The sequence below is a fragment of the Scaptodrosophila lebanonensis genome, unplaced genomic scaffold (assembly GCF_003285725.1).
Source record: "Scaptodrosophila lebanonensis strain 11010-0011.00,11010-0021.00 unplaced genomic scaffold, SlebRS2 tig00000098-arrow-pilon, whole genome shotgun sequence".
Lineage (NCBI taxonomy): Eukaryota > Metazoa > Arthropoda > Insecta > Diptera > Drosophilidae > Scaptodrosophila > Scaptodrosophila lebanonensis.
This window is the reverse complement of record NW_022060568.1, coordinates 4,127,382-4,147,688: the sequence shown is the minus strand read 5'-3', so window position 1 is coordinate 4,147,688 and position 20,307 is coordinate 4,127,382. Positions and strand designations below refer to the sequence as shown.

At 38.5% G+C, this 20,307-nt stretch overlaps 1 protein-coding gene across 6 annotated transcripts; it reads right to left on the bottom strand.

Annotated features, from left to right (window-relative positions):
• Positions 1–76: 76 nt before the first annotated feature.
• Positions 77–16,438, bottom strand: LOC115627773 (furin-like protease 2). Of its 6 annotated transcripts, none has more exons than XM_030523575.1 (17): positions 16,357–16,438; positions 7,704–8,611; positions 6,470–6,574; positions 6,108–6,374; positions 5,731–5,865; positions 5,503–5,662; positions 5,118–5,421; positions 3,831–5,006; positions 3,403–3,590; positions 3,189–3,345; positions 2,848–3,122; positions 2,094–2,376; positions 1,832–2,031; positions 1,488–1,769; positions 1,181–1,428; positions 654–720; positions 77–587 (listed from the first exon to the last, which is right to left on the bottom strand). In XM_030523575.1, exons 2-17 carry the CDS (start codon positions 8,487–8,489, stop codon positions 292–294), a joined length of 4,929 nt encoding a protein of 1,642 aa, XP_030379435.1. In that variant the 5' UTR covers positions 8,490–8,611; positions 16,357–16,438; the 3' UTR covers positions 77–291. The 6 variants fall into 6 exon arrangements, with proteins under 6 accessions (XP_030379435.1, XP_030379436.1, XP_030379437.1 ...); XM_030523576.1 differs by having other exon boundaries at positions 77–720; positions 6,108–6,226; positions 6,299–6,374; XM_030523577.1 differs by having other exon boundaries at positions 77–720; positions 6,117–6,226; positions 6,299–6,374.
• Between the last annotated feature and the right edge of the window lie 3,869 nt (positions 16,439–20,307).

Here is a 20,307-nt window from a genome sequence, read left to right as displayed (position 1 = left end):
CTCTGATTCCAGCTCCTTAAAATCTTTGTAAGGGCGGTCTGCTAATTAAAAAAAAAATGAAAAGGAGCCCGGGGAATTAAACTTGACATAACATTTTCATAAAAATTTAATACAAACATTAAATTTACAAATATATATATATATAAAAACAATTCACAATCACATATAAATTTTATCATTTTCGGATGTTAAATATTTCGATTCGCTATATTCCTCAAGTAAGGTTTAAAATTTACTAGTCCAGAGTAAGAAATCCAGGATCAAAGTTGGTACATTAAAAATTTCAATGAATCAGCTACGAATATTGTTGGTATTAGATGTAGGCATAGAATTAGACGTAGACGTAGACATATTCGTATTCGCATTCGCATTATCCTCTTGGTTTCTATTGCACCTTTTTGATTGGAACTCTGATTTTTTGATATTTTCAATACCTCCTTTGCAATGAAACTCGATCGCATCAATATCATTTGTACTCTTTATGTAAAATTCGTTTCCGCCATGTATTGCGCCTTTGGGTTCATAAACAATTCTCTTAATATCCATGTTCACGTCAAAATCTTCCTCAGTATTCTCGTCTGTGTCGTCTTCACCGATGTTGAAAATAAATCTTGCTTCATTACTATTCGACGACTTTGAGGAGGCATTCTTACGTTCACTCGAATTGCTTATTATTTTTCTGTAGCGCACCGAGTTTCGAGACACATGGTTACTGTTTCGCTAAAAATAGGAAAAATATTGTAATATTGGGAGGAAAAAGAAAAGTGCGTATTAGTTGTGCTCTAAAGAAGTAACATCCCATTGTTTAGTATCGAAAACTAAATATATCTAAAGCAACAATCGGACAGGCAAATAAGTTGTGATCTTTTGCTTTGAAAAGCAAATCTCAAGACTTTGTTTTAGCAGACAACTATATTTTAGTATAGAATTCTTCGTTTTAATTGAAGTAACATTGTTTTCCTGACATTTTTTATGAAATTCAACAATTTTCTGAGAAAATTATTTGCACAGCTAACCGTAACTATATTGAAATCGAGCCTAGACTATAACATTACATTACAATTGCATAACAAAATGCTTGTCTGTTCTATAAATGTAGTCTCAATTAATAGGCTTATTTGCTCTTCTCATGCTAAATACGTACATAAAATTAATTTAAATAGATGATATATGGGCTTACCTGTAGCACGGCAAAAATGATTGAGAAAATTGTGATGATAAGTAAACAGATGGCTATTGCAATCGCCGTTATCGCAGTCAATGGTGAGCCAAGTCGTAGGACAAATTCATCATTTTCAGCCTCATTTCCTTTGCCAAGTCCATCGGTTGCCTCGTTGTTAAAGAAGTTTTCTGAGCCTCCAGATCGATGATGATCATCGATAAGAACGGTACGACGTTTGCCCGCAGTCGAGACAGTCTTACATTCACCTGTAATTTTGTGTAAATCTCATAAACAAATGGAGCTAAATTATTAATATAGTCTTTACCGGTTTCCTTGTCGCAATGACAGCAAGCTGCATTTTCTCCAGCAGTATTATTATTCGGACAGCACGGTACACACTGACTATTAAACTGGTCGAGGTGAAGGGGAAAAGCGCAAGCTTTGCAAGAATATTTGCCAGGACCGAAACAAGAACGGCACGATTCATGACAACCTTTACAGGTCTGCGTGTTCGCATCATAGTACTGAGAGTTGAGGCATTCCATGCATAAGCCGCCATCCAGCATGAAATGTGGGGGGCAGGATGAACAAGCCAAGGGGCCAGCACCTAGAACAAGAGAAAAATCGACAATTAAACAAATGAAGGCTTATGTCTAAACATTCACTGACCACTGCAGGTTTTGCAATAATGATGGCACTTCTGGCAGCCAAAGTCGGATTTGTAGAAGCCTTCAGGACACTCGGGATGACATTCGCCAGCGGCCAATTGCCAGCCAACAGGACACTGGACACACTGATTGCGTCGCGGCCCACTACAGGTGTGACAACTCAAATAGCACTTGGCACAGATGCCACGATCGCTATAGTAACTGCCAAAGCGATAATACATACATGAGTCGACGCACAATGTAATAAAAGTATAATTATTTACCCATCGGCGCAAGTTGTGCGGCACTCGCCATTCTGCAACTTTAGATCCTTTGCGCAGTTTGTACAGTTCGTGCGCGATACACATTGAGTGCAGGTATGCAAGCAGGGCGAGCAAACGCCAGCTTCCATAAAGAAGCCATCCTTGCAGCCGCTTACACAGCTATTAAGCTCAAGCAGGCGCCCCTGGTGGCAGGTCAGGCAATTTGTTTCCACCGGTCCGTTGCAAGTTTCGCACGACGAATGACAGAGCTTGCACTGATCATCGTTCTGGCTGAAGTACTCGGCTATAAAATAAGACAAAGAGCTGGTCATAACATAAACTATTTTACAATAGATCTTTCCTACAAGATAACTTGTCATACATATACGAGTATTAAGTATCTTAGGAGTATCTTACGAATACATAACCATGTATGTATAATATAATACGTTCTCTTGTCAGCAATATAATTGATAAGGTGCACAGATTTTGATGATACTTTAAAATATATTGAAAGATTATTAAAAAAAACTATTAATTGTAATTAAACGTTATTGTAATAAACAAAAAGTTGTTTCAATAAAAGTATTTTTTCTAAACTGGAACCAAACTGGCGCTTTATCGGACTTGCGGGAATTTTGATTTAAACTCTCATAGCTTCGAATAGATTTACTTTGTGGGTTCATACTAAACACAACGAAGGAGTTTTTTCCCCCTCTAACTCACTCGTATGATAAATCAAATAGATGCTAACACATAAGCTGCGAGTACGTACATTCATTGCAGCGTTCACTGCCAACTAAGACACACTTCTTCTTCCTATTTAGGGTCCAATTATCCCGGCAATCGGTGCATACGCCATTACTAGTGCATGATTTACATCCATCGAGGCATGGCAAGCACTCCAGACGCTTTTTATCAGCATAGAAACCATCTGGACAATTGTTTAAGCACTTGCTTTCGTATGCGTAACGACTTGGCCGACAAGTGATGCAATCCACTTCACTGGGACCCTTACATGTGCCGCATGACGCATGACAATGCGCGCATCTGGGGAGGAAGTTTTTGTGGAAAATATTAATATGTTATACTTTCTGGAAACAACAGTTCGCTTACTTATTATCCTCCGTCTCGTAAGTGTTGAGGGGACAGGCAGAATAGCATTTGTTTTCATGCATGACGAGGTGATGATCACAACTGGTGCAATATTCGGGATGATCCTGGCAGGAAGCGCAATTGGGCTCGCAGGGAACACACGTTCTGTTCTTGATATCTTTAAAAACAATAGATAAGTATATAAAGTCTCTAGTCGCGTTTAAAAGGCACTTACTCTCAAAATAGCCGTCCGGACAGACTTGCAGACAAACAGCAAGATCTATTACATGCAAATGGGCCGGCGCACAAGTGAGGCAACTGTCTGGACCAGCGCCGGCACATGTCTCGCAGGAGTCGTGACAGGGCCAGCAAATTCCAACTTGATTGGGAAATGAACGGGGCGGACAGCGACTAACGCATGTGCTGCAAAATAGGAAGGATTACAATTAGAGTTGCTTAGATGGGTTACAAGTTATATTTTGGTTGTGATATTCATTTTGAATTAGGACGCAGCATAGCGGACATGTATTAAATTTTCCGCCAGTCTAATTAGCTATTAATTATAATTACTCTTTCCTCTTCTATTGACTTTTGTTTACGTATTGTTTTTTTTTGCATTCTTTGTACGGATTTTTAATTGTTTATCTAAAACTATCAACTTACTTATCCAATCGATAATGGCTGCAGGCAACACACTGTGTGGGTCCAAGTCCGTAGCAACCTAAAGAGTCGCATTCAGCATCACAGGAATAGAGAACGATGTTGTTATCGCCAGAGCCCGAGGTGGTTACAGCGTTTTGAAATTGAGACGCGGTAACGTTGTTTCCATCTAAAGTAGCTGTTGCCTGTTCGGGACTGGAGCCAGCGCTAGTGAAAATATTCTGGTAGTTGAGAAAGCCAGCAAAATTGTCAGAATTGAAGTTGCCACCTTCATTTGTCGCTTGTCCCATATTGGCACCGCCCGATGAGAATATATATGGATTTGCGCTAAGTGGATGTCGCTGTTGTGCATTTAAAAGGTCGGACTTCAGACGCATTGGCTGACTGGATGTGCCATAGAATATTAGCTGCCATTTCGATAAAATTCCGGGCTGATTGACGCGACGACGACCGCCATTTATCACTTGCAGTGTCCAACGGCCCTCAGCCTTTTCACCCCAGAAATGCACACTCAAGAACGGCCAATCATCGAAATTTGATTTCACAATATCACGGGGCCGCTCAAAGAGCAATGTGCTTGTTGTGCCCATGGGTGAGGTCAGCAATATGCGTAGGTTTCCACGCGGGAAAAATCGCAAGGTAATGCGACATTGGACATGCTCCAGATACCGCACTTCATTTATAGTGCCCGCACAGCCATTGACATCCATATGCGTGGCCAGCGTATATCCATAGTTGCCCTCAATTTTGCGATCCTCATTATTCTCACGCGACTTGCAAATATGCTGTGGAGGCACCGATGTCCATTGTTCGGCAAGGGAAACCATTGCAGCCGCATCCATTAGGCCGTATCCGAACTTGTGACTATATTTTCGCTTCACGCCATTCAATGTCCAACCACTCTCCTTCTCCAGAGGTCCTGGACGCGAAGTATAAACCACAAGATATTGCATATCACGCCACGTTAATTCCGGATTCGCCTCCAATGCCAGCGCACATATGCCGGCGGCCAATGGTGCCGATGCTGAGGTACCAGTGTGCTCCACAGTGCAAATATGATCGGGTCTGAGCCGACCATCCATATCGACTGTGGCAACACTCTTATCGTGACCCGGCGTCCCAGAGCTATATGTAGTCGCCAATGTTGAGGAGCATTCTTCCAGATACCACGGCTTGAAGCTGTAAAATGAGAAGAAAACTTGATCAAATATACATATGTACGTATATATATGGTTCAGCTGATAATTAGAGGTTAGTGGGAGTTGCTAGGTACTGCACTGGAGATCTTACCCAGCCTGCGTAGCACTCGATATCGAGAGAGTGAAAATGGAGTTGGTGTAGCCATCGCAATTGCAGGAGTCAGTGTAGCGTCCACCATTTCCGGATGCCCAGACAAATATCGAGCCTTTGCCTTGTCGGCCGCTGGTCACCCCATAGATGAAGGCACGACGAGCTAATGGACCAGGACCGTCGACGGTGGAGCCATCATCTTCTGGACCCCAAGATGCACTATAGATGTCGATATGAGCTGGATTCAAGCTCAATGCCTGCGCTTCAACAACGTCGTTCACTTTACCATCTAACATACGAACACCTATACATACATATGTATATAAATACATACATTAAATATATAACACATATTATTTGGGTAAATATCAAATTTGCAACTGACCACCAATGCTTGCATTATATGCCACACCCACTCCGCAATAGTTATTAAAGGCAACGGCAGCAACTTCTCCGGCACATCTGGTTCCATGCTTATTATCACCATTATCTTGCGGGGTGGGATCTGAGTCGTTGCCATTAATATCAAAAGAGGCATCGGGATCCTATACAAAATTATTTAATATTTATGATCAACATTATCGAAATAAAGTTCAATAAACTCCGTTCTCACATAGTTTTGAGCAAGATCGGGATGGTTTGTTTGAATGCCGTCATCTAATATGGACACCACAACGCCTTTACCAGTATATCCCTTTTGCCAGGCCGGACCCACGTTCATGTCTAGGCCATCCTTGGCTCCGCCATTCTTCGAATGAAATTGAACACAGGCATACATACAAATTACAATTACAACTCATTATTACTAATCTTATCTAGAATAATAACTAACCAAATGGTAACAAATCTGGTAACTCTTAACTAAACTACAATTAATTGGTTATGGTTATAAGATTTCGAATCAGTGTTGGGGTGTTTGTTGTTGTTAGTAAGAAATTAATTATACTTAATTCCTATAACTACAACATTGAAGTCAACACGATTACATACTTTACTCACCAAATACCACTGTTCCTTAAACAACGGATCTGTGAAGATGCGATGCGTCCCGACCTCCCGATACTCTAGGCGCGGTGGATGGGTGGCAACCGATGACGGCAACGCAGCTTCTGAGGAAAATGGAAGATGCGTATTGGGATCTATAGCGAATTCATTTGGCTGTCGCAATATATTGTACGGACTGTAGGTGGGTATCTCGGAATATGGCCCATCACGTTTACGGCGAATTTTCTCGTGTTGCTGCTGCAGCCATTTCACCTGAAAGTCATGAGCAGATATCTCGCATTAGCCACCCCAAAAGGGCCTTCACCCAAATCACTCATCGTCGTGCAGTTTCTTTGCTTTCTGCTTACCTCGGACTCAGATTGTAAGGCACTCTGATGCTTGCTGCTTGTGCGCAGCGAACGTTTTGACACGTGACGATGCTGAAACAAGTAATAGTCATCGAGGGCACCAATCTGTTGAATAGAGTATGGAGTCATTCAGAAAAATAAATACATATAATTACACGTAATTAGTTGATTAGTTTTATAATAAACACATATACGTGTATGTACATATATAATAATTAGAGGGCACTTTTAAATTCAGATCTATCGTGCACGACTGTGATTTCTGCGACACTACAAAAATAAAACAATTAGCACATGAGAGTCAAGCAATGGAGGAAGGGGGAGTCAACCCAACTAATGAACACCTATAATTTGTGGAAAGCGTCATTAGGAGCCGACAACTTTGATAATTATCAATGTTTTTACATTAAAGCTGTGATTGATGATGTACGAGTAGATATTTCAAAACTGATTCCAAATAACTAGAAGTTCTTCAAATTCAAACGCTTCAATAGTAGAATTGTAAATGCATTTGCAAGAAAGATATGTATGTATGTATGTATGTAATGTTGTAGTCTTTCCATAAAAGTAAACCCTTTGAAAATGAAATAATAATAAACTAATAATATTTCCAAATTTTGTAAATTTTTCAAAAGAACTGTTCCGGTGAGAATTTTGCATAAATAAGATCAGATGTTTGGGATCGAAAATACTGAAAACAAGTATAATACTATCTTAATGATATTAGGGGGTTTTCTGCATTATGACAACAAAGTTCTTTGCAAATCAGCTGATCGTCAGCTATTCTATAAAAATGTGAAGTCAAATAATGGAAAATATAATTAATCAATGATTCCAAATTCGCGGGAGTAACGTTTTCAATGAAAATGTGTACAAGTATTTTTTTGAGGCATTTGCTAACTTGCTTCATGTGACAATTTTGCATAAATAAGATCAGATGTTTGGGATCGAAAATACTGAAAACAAGTATAATACTATCTGTGTTTTGACAAAGTGCTTTGCAAATCAACTGATCGTCAGCTGTTCTATAGGAAAAATGAGAAAAGTCAAATAATGGAAAATATAATTAATCAATGAAGCCAAATTCGCGGGAGTAAGACCTTAACGTTTTCAATGAAAATGCGTATTTTTTGAGGCATTTGCTAACTTAACCAGTGAGCTAGTTTTCAAAAAAGAATGGCAAATCTACACATTCTTAAAAACATATAAATTATTATTTTTATGCATATCTTACCTGGCCCCTATTGGTGAAGCCATATTTGCCCGCAATGGCGTTTGCAACATGCGCGCCAGCTGGAATATGCACAGCGAACTCATTTGTATAAATTGGTTCTTCTGGAATACTGTATGCGCCAAAGATATCATTCAGATGATCATCGGTTAGGGGCAGCGTATAACTATGAGTGTGCTGAGTATTCGCTTTTTTGTTGCTTTTGCTGTTACTGTTACTGTTGCTGTTGTTATTGGTGATGCTGATATTTTTATCTTCAACTCCAGCACCAGAATTGATCTCGACTTGTTGATGTTTACTCAAATAATAAGTATTGTTATTTTTAGATTTACTACTGTTGTGTTTGAGTTGTTCATCGGCATTGTTTTGAATTTGTTTACTGTTGTTTCTGAGTATTCCAGCGGAATGTTGAGTTTCGCTTTCGATATTTTGAAAAGCACTTGTGTTTCGGCTTAGTATTACTAAAACTAATAAAAAATATATACAGCCTGTTGCCATTCGATTAAATTTACATAAATATGTGCTATTGAGTTTTGCATGTGGAGCTCTACTGTCGCACGTCGCCGACGGACACGTCCACGTCGGTTTTAAATGTTTTCGATATGGGGGCTCACATGGGTCGTCTGGTCGTCTCGATTCTATCGTAGATGATGTTCCAGACGTTGATGGTGATGTTGATGTAAATGTTTTAGGTCGCGCGTTACAGTTGCTGGTGTTATCAGTGCTTTGTTCTTTGTTGTTATATGGTAATGCGACTGTTTTCTTGTTAATGCTGGTAGTATAAAGCATATTTAACTTAACTTCAGCTATTTTATTAAGGTATTTTCTTTGTTTAGTTCGCGTAGTGAGCTTTTTTGTTACGTCGCTTCTGCTTCTATCCGTATGCACTTAGTTAAGAGATTTGGTATTATCTATAAGAGAGAGGTGGTTGTTGGATTAATTGACCTAGCATGCTTAATCGCCTTTGTGTCTAAAGATAGGAGTAACTCCGGTCTTAGATTAAATACTTTGTTCTTATTAGTTTGGTCTAAGACTTAAAACCAATATCTATTACAAAATTGATTTGGGTAAAAACTCGGCTAAGAATTGTCCATGTTGCCATTTTCAAGATTTGGTTTATCAAATCGCTATCAGCTTAACATATTGTTGGAATTATCAATCATTAGCATTTCGAATTTTCAACTGCAATATACTGAATTGAAGTTCCCCGTCTAAATGTTAAACAAGTTCCCTATAGGCACATATAGTATGTATATGTATGTTTCTCTGTTAAGAGAGATGATGAATTTCTGTTGTTGGGGCCAAAGCTGAATAAAAGGTCAGAGTGCCAAGCACAAAAAATAATAATAATTATAATAAAATCAACATTGGTTGTTTTTCATATTACGTAATCAGAAAAAAAACAACAACAAGCATTTATGAATATTCAACTGAATATTAACAAACAAGCATACATATACTATATTTTGTGTATGTATGTAAATGCATATTAGCTTTCAGATTTTTAATGAAGATAGGAAACATATTCTGAGCATTTTACAAAATGTGGATGTGATAAGGCAAGGCCGCTGGCGACAACTTCGCCAAATGGCAAAAGGCGTTAATTGCAACTTTATCGATTTTAAGCAAAATGTGTTGGGAATATTATCGTTGTTAACTGGCAAATAAAGTTGATTTTATTTCTTTGTTATTTTAAAGGTTATTCAAACACACGTATCCATATACACACATACATACATACACAGATACGAATGAATATTCATACAAATGGACGTGTGTTTATAAGTACATACATACATACATACAAGTACAATGTATGTGATCATGGTGGATCCCATAAGAGCACTTGAACAAAAAACTCAACTCATAGTCACAGTTTCGGGGATGTACGTACATACATACATCTGTATGTATTACCATTTAATGACAGAATTGCAGCATTATTTAGAAATTGCCTAAGCCAGACAACAAGAGAAGTGGGCTTTGTTTATTTTTTATTATTATTTTAGGACTATTGTGTGAGTTTGCGTGATATGGAATTCGAATGTATGTGAGTTGTTGCTGTTATTGGGATTTTGCAAGTGAACGGTAATATATGTATGTTTGTGTGTACACGTTCGAGTCCAGTTAATACATGTGTACATATGTATGTATGTGTTTGAAAAGGGTGAAGCGTGCTTTTGTATCCCTTTCAACCGACATATACACACATACCCATACATACTGAGTACTTATGTACTTTTAAGCCATGCCTATCATTCAGCCGTGAATGCATACGTAATGAGTGTGGGTATATTCATATATTATGTACATATATTTAAGTATGTTTGTTCGCTCATACGTGCAACAGAAACGCGTGCTGATAGTTCGTATTTTAATGTAGAAAGAAAATATTGGTATTTCATATTGATAATTTGGTTTGTTAAATGCTGCGTACATTACAAGCAAACATACATACATGACATACAGAAATGGTATATGGCCGTAAGTATGTGTGTATGTATATATAAACAAATCACGTATTGATATTCCGGTTTCTGTTTTAGTGTGCCATTCGTTTAAACAGACAAACGCACGTCTATATTTCACACTCTAAATTTTATTTATTTAATATCGTTTGTATGTGTGTATGTACACACATATTTAAATATTTATTTCAGTTGCAATTTGAACGCCGTTCGGAGAACATCTACTCGAGTGCTTAAAGTACAAGTGAACTAATAGCAAGAAATTGCTAAAAGGGGGGAGAAAAAAAAAAAAAATAACTGAAAACTTTGCAACTCACTCTAAGAAAATAAATAAATAAAATTAATTTACTCCTAATTTTGATAGCTGATTTATAAATACTTGATAAATAGTTTGAAATATAAATCAAGTGTAATCCCATTCACATCCACAACAGTGTGTAGGTACCGGCTGGCAGTGGATTAAGGCGAGCTACTATGGCAAGCAGGAGTAGAGCTGGACGTTCACTCGGCAGCACGGAGACGAGGGGGCCTATATCCCGTCGCATTACTCCTAACATTTTTAAAAAGAAGGAGGGTACAGATACAGGTCGGATGTCTGGAGCAAAAGCGGGAAAAAATGACGCGCCAACAAAAAGCGCGGCAAAGCTCAAAACGGTAAATCACAGCATTTCGGAGGAAGTCAAGAAGAAAGATAAAGAGGAAGACTCAAGTAAGTCAGTTAATTCGGAGACAAATGGTTTAAAGGAAAAAGAAGAAGAAGTGGGAAAAAAAAGCGTGAGTAAAAACAATTATTGGAATAACTTTCATTATGAAGAGGCTCATAAAGGCCCTTATGTGGTTTATGTTGACAAGGCTTGTGAAGTCGGGTTGAGAAAAGCCATAAATCAATTTGAACTCACGGAACTGCTATGCTCCAAGAAGATTGAAGGTATCGAAGAGATAATGAAAATAGGGTATGGCAGGTGCAAAATTATTTGCCATTCGGCCGAGAGTGCGAATGAGCTGGCGTCATTGCAAGTGCTTGCAGACCGTGGTTTTGTGCCTAAAATATTTAGGCATTTCATAGCCAAGGCAGGCATTTTGTTTAATATCCCTACGCATATGTCTAACGAGCTACTGATGGAGCTCTTGTCAGCGGATATTCCAATATCGCAGGTGGAAAGAATCTTTAAAAGAGACTCGAATTCAAAGAATCTGGTCCCCACTATGAGAGTCAAAGTTTGGTTTAAGGGACACCAGCTTCCCAAAGAAATTAAATTTCTTTACACAAAGGTGGAGGTGCACCCTTATATTGAGTTTCGGCAATGCTTCCGTTGCCAGCGCTTCGGCCATATGGCCAAGCATTGCAAGGGAGCCGCGCGGTGCTTCAAATGCGGCATGGAGCACGAGAAGGGAGTTATTTGTTCAGCCATTGCATGCGCAAATTGTAAAGGGGAGCACATGGCTACAGCTCCACAGTGCCCAGCAAGGCAAAAGGCGTATGCAATACAAAAATGTATGGCTGTAGAAAATCTCTCTAAGCAGGAGACTAGGAAAAAATTTCCATCTCTATTCGAGAGAGGGGTTCCAGAATTGGCAAATTTGAGGGAGTTCCCACATTTAAAGAAGCAAGTCGACAAGTCGGGCACCCGCGTGCACAATAATTCAGATGTGGCAAGAGAGGTGCATGCCATATCGCCTTTCGCCGAAGTGGCCAAGAATGGAGGGGGGAACGCCTCAAAACAGCCAAAGCAGAATAAAAATCCGGTTAGAAATGAAAATCGCAATTCGGTCATAGACTCATTGGTCTCAAACGAATCCTTGCTGCAGGAAAAGTTTGTTTGGCTGGGGAAAAAGATTCTGGGCTCCTTAACGGATCAGAATAACAATAATGGAGCTGGCCCCCCAAGAATATTCTGGGAAGAAATAAGGGACTTCATAAACGCCACGAACGCAGAGCTAGACGCCAATTCAATCAGAAACGCGTCGGCTCTGGCAAATAATAATTAATATGAAGATCCTACAGTATAACATTCAAAGTTTGACTTTCAACAACAACAAACAGCTTTTAAATATGTTCCTTATAAATAATAACATTGACGTGGCAATTCTTGCAGAAATTTGGGTGAGAGATAACTCTGAATGCAGCATTCCGGACTTCAATTTCTACGGAAAACCAAGAGAGGATGGATATGGTGGAGTAGGAATCTATGTCAGGAAAAACATAAAATTCAAAATTATTAATATACAAAACTGCCTGGAGTGTATAGGAATACAAACACTCAACCTACAAAAGAACATAAACCTATTTGGCATATATGCAGCTCCTTCGACACCAATCTCCAACATAAAAAATGGAGTTAAGGACATTTTCGCGTTCGCGGCCTCTCTGAACAAGGCATCCCTAATTAGCGGAGACTTCAATGCTAAATCTACCACATGGGGTAGTCCTACTAGTGACAGTAAGGGACACAGCATTGAACGGGCCGCCGCGGACTCCGGTTTTATATGCTTAAACAATGGCTCTCCAACTTTTTCTCGTGGTCCAGGTCACGGGTCAGTCTTGGATCTGACCTTCTGCAACTTCAGAAGCCAGGAAGTAAGATGGCAGACTTTAAGCTGCAAAATATCCAAAAGTAATCACCTGCCGGTCATGATCCAGCTGGACCCATTAACCACAACAACTAATCACAAAAAAGTACTGCACAATAGAATCGCAAGGGTATTCTCTAACAGTGAGTTCTCAGATCTGGACACACTCAATGGCAATGTTCGCTCAATTATCAAAGCGAACACCGTTACAATACCCAGCGACAACAAATACGTGCCGAAGAAGTGGTGGGATGAAGACGCAAACAGGCTGTTCCGCCTTAGAAATGCGAGCAGAAGGAAATTTTACTTTTCCAAAAAACTATCAGATGCGGAAAAATTAATGGAGGCGGAAACAAAACTGCAAAGCCACATTAAGAACTGCCGTAGAATAAATTTTACCAATTTCTTGAGCGATATCACGTCAACGCAGTCATTGTGGAGTGGTGCCAAGCATTTAAAGTTTTACAAACAAATAAAAAAGACAGCAAATACATGGTCCAAAGAGGAAGACGAGGAGTTTTTACAAATAGTAAAAGACACACCAGGCACATCAAGCAATCCACCACAGAGACTGTCTCAAACAACCCAAAATATCACGCCAAACAGTTCCTTAGATTTTGAGGACTTCATTTCTTTTTTGAATACAAGAAGCCCAGCATCGGCATGCGGTCTGGATGGCATATCATACCGGATGCTGCAGATTTTACCTAACGCCAAGAAAGTCCATATATTTAAAATACTGAACGGCATATGGCTCAAAAGGATCATACCGGAATGCTGGAGACATATACGTCTGGTTCCGGTTCCAAAAAGGAACGCAGATACCGCACTTATACAAAATCACAGGCCGATCTGCCTTCTGAGTTCACTTTTTAAATCAATTGAAGGAATAATTAAAATTAAATTTGAAGTTCACATCGCCGGCCGAAGCTTACTGCCGGACAGATCGTACGCTTTTAGGAAAAACCGATCAACCACCCTATGCATCAACGACCTGGTAAACAAGATTCAATGCCTAAAAGCCGAAGGCTTCCAGGTGGCAGCGGCATGTCTGGACCTGCAAAAGGCGTTTGATTGTGTAGATATCGATATCTTGGAATACAAGCTGAATTGCATGGAGTTCGATATGCACCAAGTTCAATGGATAATTTGTTTTCTTCGAAGCAGATTCCTTATAAAGGGCTCTAGCAAGGTGGAGATAAATAGAGGAGTCTGCCAAGGCAGTTGCCTGAGCCCAACTTTATTTAACATATACACGGCAGGGCTCCATAAGGTCAACAACCAAAACTGTCAACTTTTTCAATACGCTGATGACTTTTTCCTGGTGTGCTTTCACAAGAAGCTAGATGATGCCGTAGAAATACTGAGCAACAAGATACAAGAATTCGGAAGAGAATGCAGCGAAATTAATCTGACTTTTAACCCATCCAAGTCAAAGGCCATCCATTTTAGCTCGCACAAAAAGCAACTTAATATTCTATATCAAGGCACTTTCATAAATGAAGTGGAGCAAATCAAGTACCTTGGCCGAATCATCTCGGCTAACAATTCTGCGTGCAGTCATGTCAATCAAGCCATCTCAGAGGCCAACAGAACATGTGCCTTTATTAGGCTGTTAAGCGGCTGCCAATTTGGGGTCAGCCCTAAACAGGGGGTTCTGCTACACAAGGCTTTTTTTAGGAGCAAACTGGAATATGCATGCTCGTCCTTCAGCAATCTGACTAAGGCAGCTCTAGAAAAAGTCACAAGAAGTACAAACCTGTACCTTAGGAAAGCTCTGGGGCTTTTAAAATGCACGCCGGTCCCGGTAATATACCACATGGCGGCTGAGCTTCCTCCCAAATACAGATACAAATTTCTCACAGCCAAGGAATTGGCGAAAGTCTTTGCTTTTAACCTGCCAGCAGGTGACACACTCATGTATGGTCGCGAAATCAACACCAGCTACTCGAAAGTGTACAATGAATTTGCAGACATTTTCAATCGCATAGAAGAAATCCCTTTAAATCAGGACAAGTGCGCCAAAATTAAAGGAGACCTGGATTTCTTCAAGGGCGCTGCGAGAAACAAGAAATCAATAGACACAATAAGCACTCGTCTTATTTTTAATGAAAAGGTTCACTCCCTTAGGCGCGGAGGTTTTAAGCTTTTTTTCACAGATGGATCGGTCACCGTAAATCACTCCAGCTCAGCCTTCTTACATGAGGAGTCAGGGCACATTGAAAGTTTTTTCACGGACAAAATCCTGTCGTCACTCTCCGCCGAACTTTTAGCTATCGATAAGGCACTAGATTTCGCTATTTCACTGGGCATACCACGGGTAGCATTCTTAACAGATAGTAGAGGCAGTGCTCAAATACTGACTAAGCCATCGCAGAACAATTACATAGCTCACAATATAAAGAATAAAATTAATAATTCCAGGATAATGGAGGTAGAAGTGCACTACATACCGGGTCACGTAGGGCTAGAACAAAACAGCATAGTGGATTCGGCAGCAAAGAAAGCACCAACAGAAGGTACGTTCATGACGGTGAAATGGAGCCTGAAGGACGCGGTGTGTACTATATACAGGAGGATTCATCAGGACTGGGAGAGGGAGTACTCCAGCTTTGCTGCAGAAAAGGACAGAAAATACTGCGCACTCTTCCCGGCAACCGTGAACAAGCCTTGGTTTCAGAACGAAAATTGCAAATTAAATCCAAATAATATCAAACTAATGAACAGACTTATATGTGAAAACTCATTCGACAAAGTCACTCTATCGAAAATGCACGTTTTAAATGATAACATATGCAACAGCTGTAACGTCCCTGACAGCGCAACACATGTTATTTTTGAATGCACAAAGCACAACACAGCTCGTCAACGTTACACATCACTAGCAAAATACAACAATGTGCACACTTTTTTCAAGCAAGCGGCCACAGCTGAGTACAATTCACTGGTCAACTTTATAAAAGAAATCAACGTAAAACTTTAAAGACAAGCAAACACTACGAAATAACCCGCGTGGCATTTTCCACTTTACCAATAAGTGGGCGGCCAAATAATCCCACAATACCCAAGGGTATCGTGGTAACTTAAAACCAAAAAAAAAAAAAAAAAAAAAAAAAAAAAAATAAATATTTATTTAGTGATTAATATTTTCACATCCAGGCACAGACACATTGCCCTCTGATTACGTTACAGCCTGTGTTTATTTATACATAGTATGTACATACAAGAGTAGTGGGCTTCTCATTAAAACCAAATCACTTATTTTTTCACAGATTTGTACATAGACAACACAATCTAAAATTCGCACCACACGCACATACATACAAACATCTACACAGAGAGAAGAGCACGCACGCAAAAGTGAAGGCGTGTGTGTAGGTGTGTGAGTGCATACTGAGATTTATACGTGAATTCGTAATATAACGTGTATGCATGTACGTATGTATGTAGAAATGGACAAACATACATACATAATACGTACGAAAGTAAATACATATATTTAAATTTTGTATAAAATTCCGAGCCGTGTTTTTTTTTAAACACTTGGCTTGGCTGCTGGCTAGTTACCAACGCCAACCAACTGAAACATTGAAACTGAAACGAGAACGCGTGCTTACCATGCGCGTTACATTGAGCATAGGAACAACTGACCGAACGGACCGACGACCGACCGAACAAACGACGCAACCTCGACTGCGCTCCAGCTTAAACTGAACTTTATTTTGAAGTTAATACATATAGTAGCTATAGCTTATACCGTTCGTTGGTTGTTTCTTTCTCACTGGATTTGTGCTAACCGCATCTACAAACATACATTTGTATGTACATACATATATATAAATGTTTGTATATATATGTATGTATGTATATAATACTCATGAAAGCACAGCTTTTAAGCTTTCAAAACAAAACGAAATGCAAAACATAATACGCAACGGTGCTGTAACAAAGCTAATTAGTATTACGTATGTATATACATATGCATGTTTGTATATGGTGTGTACATGTTACATACATGCATACCTTTTTAAGACATGTTTTATATGCAGCCAACTTATACGCACACACAATCACATACATACATACACAGCCAGGCTTACACACACACAACGTATATATGCATACACACAGCAAGCTCATCAAGCTGACATTCAACAGAGTTGCGAAGAGATAAGAGAGAGAGAAGAAAGAGGTAATGTAGTGTCGTGGTAGCCAGCGTCCACAATGCAAGGTTTTTCTTTTTGTTTTATTTTTGTGTATATGTATGTATGTATGTACACACATATGTGTGTATGGACAAACAAGATTTGCAAATTGCAATTTGTTTAAATTTTTTTCTTTTTTGGCAACATAAAATAGTAAATAGTTTAATTTATATAAAATTGCATACATATGCATATCCATTGATATTCAGTAGTTAGGATAGGTTGTGTTTGTAATAAACTTTTTCCACACCCACACAACTGCACGTACATATGCGAAAACAGTAAAAATACTTACATACATATATATGTAGATGTTTATATGTACATATGTATGTATGCCTGTACATGCAAATTCATTATTCTGTAGAAAACGATTTTCACTCTTTTATTATGCATATCCATTTCAATCCATTCTATGAACATTTATATGTATGTACATACATACATACAGTTGCACACAGATACATGATATGTGACGTAAGTACATACACATGTATGTATGTATGTGCATTCATACATACCTATGTGTGTATGTAGAGGAAAAATCTGGGGTTTCCTTATTGGTACATTTGATATACGGAAGCTTTTGCTAGCAAGGAAGCAGCAACGCCGCTCTACAGTGGAAACATAAAATAGCGCACTGGCACAGTGCAACATGCCAAATTTGTCCCTGGCTTTAAAAACAGGTTTTAAATGTGCAACATGCGTGCAGTTAATTTTTTATTTTATTTTGACATAACATACTTACATTAAATTACAATTTACACACAGACAAACGCACACTTCAAAATTGATTAGACCATGAACAAGCTTCACGGGAACAAACTGATATAATAACCATAAAATAACTTTATTCATGCTGAGTTACGTAGGCACATACGTACATACATATGTTTACTAAGCTTTTAATTATATTTGTACATTATATTGTCTACATACTTGTATAAGACAAAAATGTTTGCATACTAGTTGCCTAATTATGAAATAAAAACAAACGAACAGGACTGACAATTACAGACCATTTTTTTATATCATTTCTATAACAGGAATTAAAAATAGCAGTATAAGAATACTCTTCATTTAGGAAGTGGCATCGCTAGTAAAAACAGAAATAAAATATTTAATAAATAGGTAGGGTTAAATTGTTATATTGCAAGCTACAAAAAAAATATTTTCTGTAGAAGAATAATATTAAATAATGAAGGTAAAGCATTTGATAAGCACTTTTTTTTAAAAAAGAAAGCAACTATTAAGTTGTAGGCATATTTCCGACTTAAAAAAAAAAATCGAAGGAAAACTTCGAAAGCGACTACAAACTACGTTTTAACGTTTTTACGACTTGCATCTGATGAACTGAATTCAAAAATGCAAATTACAAAATTAATAAGAATAATCAAAGTCTCTTTCACTCAATTTGTTTTTCTCCCCTTAGCGATTCGCACTGTATTGACATACGCACATGTATGTATATATTTATATGCTTGTTTGTTTTTTATAGGAGTCGACATAACCCGTAGATCAATTTTCATTATATATAATACATATGTACATACATGAACATATAGTAAATGCAAAACTATGTATGTATGTTTGCTTCTTGGCTGCCGGCAATTTTTCAGCTTCGATATTCCCACTCATGAACACGGCAGCAGTCTAGCTTTAATCGATTTTTAGTTTCTTCGTCATTTAGGTGCAGCGCAACTCTTCTCTCCCATAACGCCAGCCTTGACCAAGGTCTATGCACACGTGCGATTTCTCATCTCCATGGCCACAAACCTATGAGTGGATATGAGTGCAGAGTGCACGAGAGCTAAAAACGGAGAGGGAGAGAGGAAGCATACACAATAACTCATATGCCTCTCTGAGTTTGCTGCGATGGGACCAATCAAAAACCAGCTTATCTGCCCGGTACAAATATAAACGGGTCTTGGACTCTGAGACATCTTCAATGACGTGGAGCATCAGCTTTGGGGTAAGGCACATGCACACGCAGACAGACAAACTAATATCTAATTAAGTTTTGCTGAAGGTCTTGCTAATAAGAAATCATAACAAATTTAATTTCAAAGCCAACACCACTCACCGCCAACACCACTCATCTTTTCGACTTCTTCAATTACTCATACTTCACAAGAACATTTCAATAAACTTAAACAAATACAAGAAGTTTGTATATGGCCCTGCCAAGCTCACACACCAATATTACTCAAACACATCAGGAACAAGGGCAAACCCAAATGAATAAGAAGCAACATTAAATACATACCCAGCTCCCATCCAAAGTAAACTAAAAATGCAAAAACGAAAATCCTCCAAACTTACTCTCCAATCCCCGTCCTCATAACCCAAATAAAAGCATTCTCTTTCTCAAAAGAGACGACATTTTCCACAAAATTTCGGTATAAATTACCGGCTGTTTTCCCCTATTTCCTGTTTATGTAAAACGCATACTAGTATAACTTGTTTAACACAGTTTAAAAGCCAATTAGTTAAAAGCATTAGTTTTGAAAGGCATGGCCGAAGGGCCTTGTAGCCACAATAGGTTATTAAAAGTTACCGAGTGGGAAAGGATTAGGAAAAAAAATGACATACATATGTGGCCAAATTTGGGATCTTTTTATTATAGTCTCTGGAATCTAGGTGGTTATACGGACATGGCTAAATCGACTCCGGGTGCTAATGCTGATCAAGATATATCCTATATACTTTAGGGGATTGGACGGAAATGTTTTCTATTGCTTGCTTTATTTTTAACTTTGCACAACTATAATATTTCCTTTGTACTTAGCTTTTAGATATTCCATTTAGACAATTGGTGACATATACTATTAAATGCAAATTTGAATAGACGCATTCAACTGTTAACTCTTTGCCAAAAAGTAGACAAAAACTGCCCACGCTGTTTAAATATTGAGAGAAAGGGGTTGACCCTAATCAACAAGAACAATGCAATGTCTGTAAAAGATTTGGCCAAAAAATTGAGTATCAGTCCCTCTAGGGTTGAAAGAGTAGAGTGAAGACAAGAAAAATACACAATAAAGAAGAGTATAAGAAAAACTGATAAAAAATAATAATTCGAAAACGATCGCTTGTTGATGGTAATAATGGAGGCAGAATATATGTACATATGTAAAAATCGGTTCAAAAGTATTACCTAGCAGACCATTTTCTACAAAACGACAATTAAATTGAACAATTCGACGGGGAGGTACTTATATGGCAGGCTTTTTGAATCTGCAGCCTTAGATCGGGCTCATTTTTATTACGACATAACCACAGGCATTCACATAAAGGTTAACCTAAAGAAACGCCTTTTATCATTTTGTAAATAGTATCTAATTACACCACTTGAATGTAAAATTA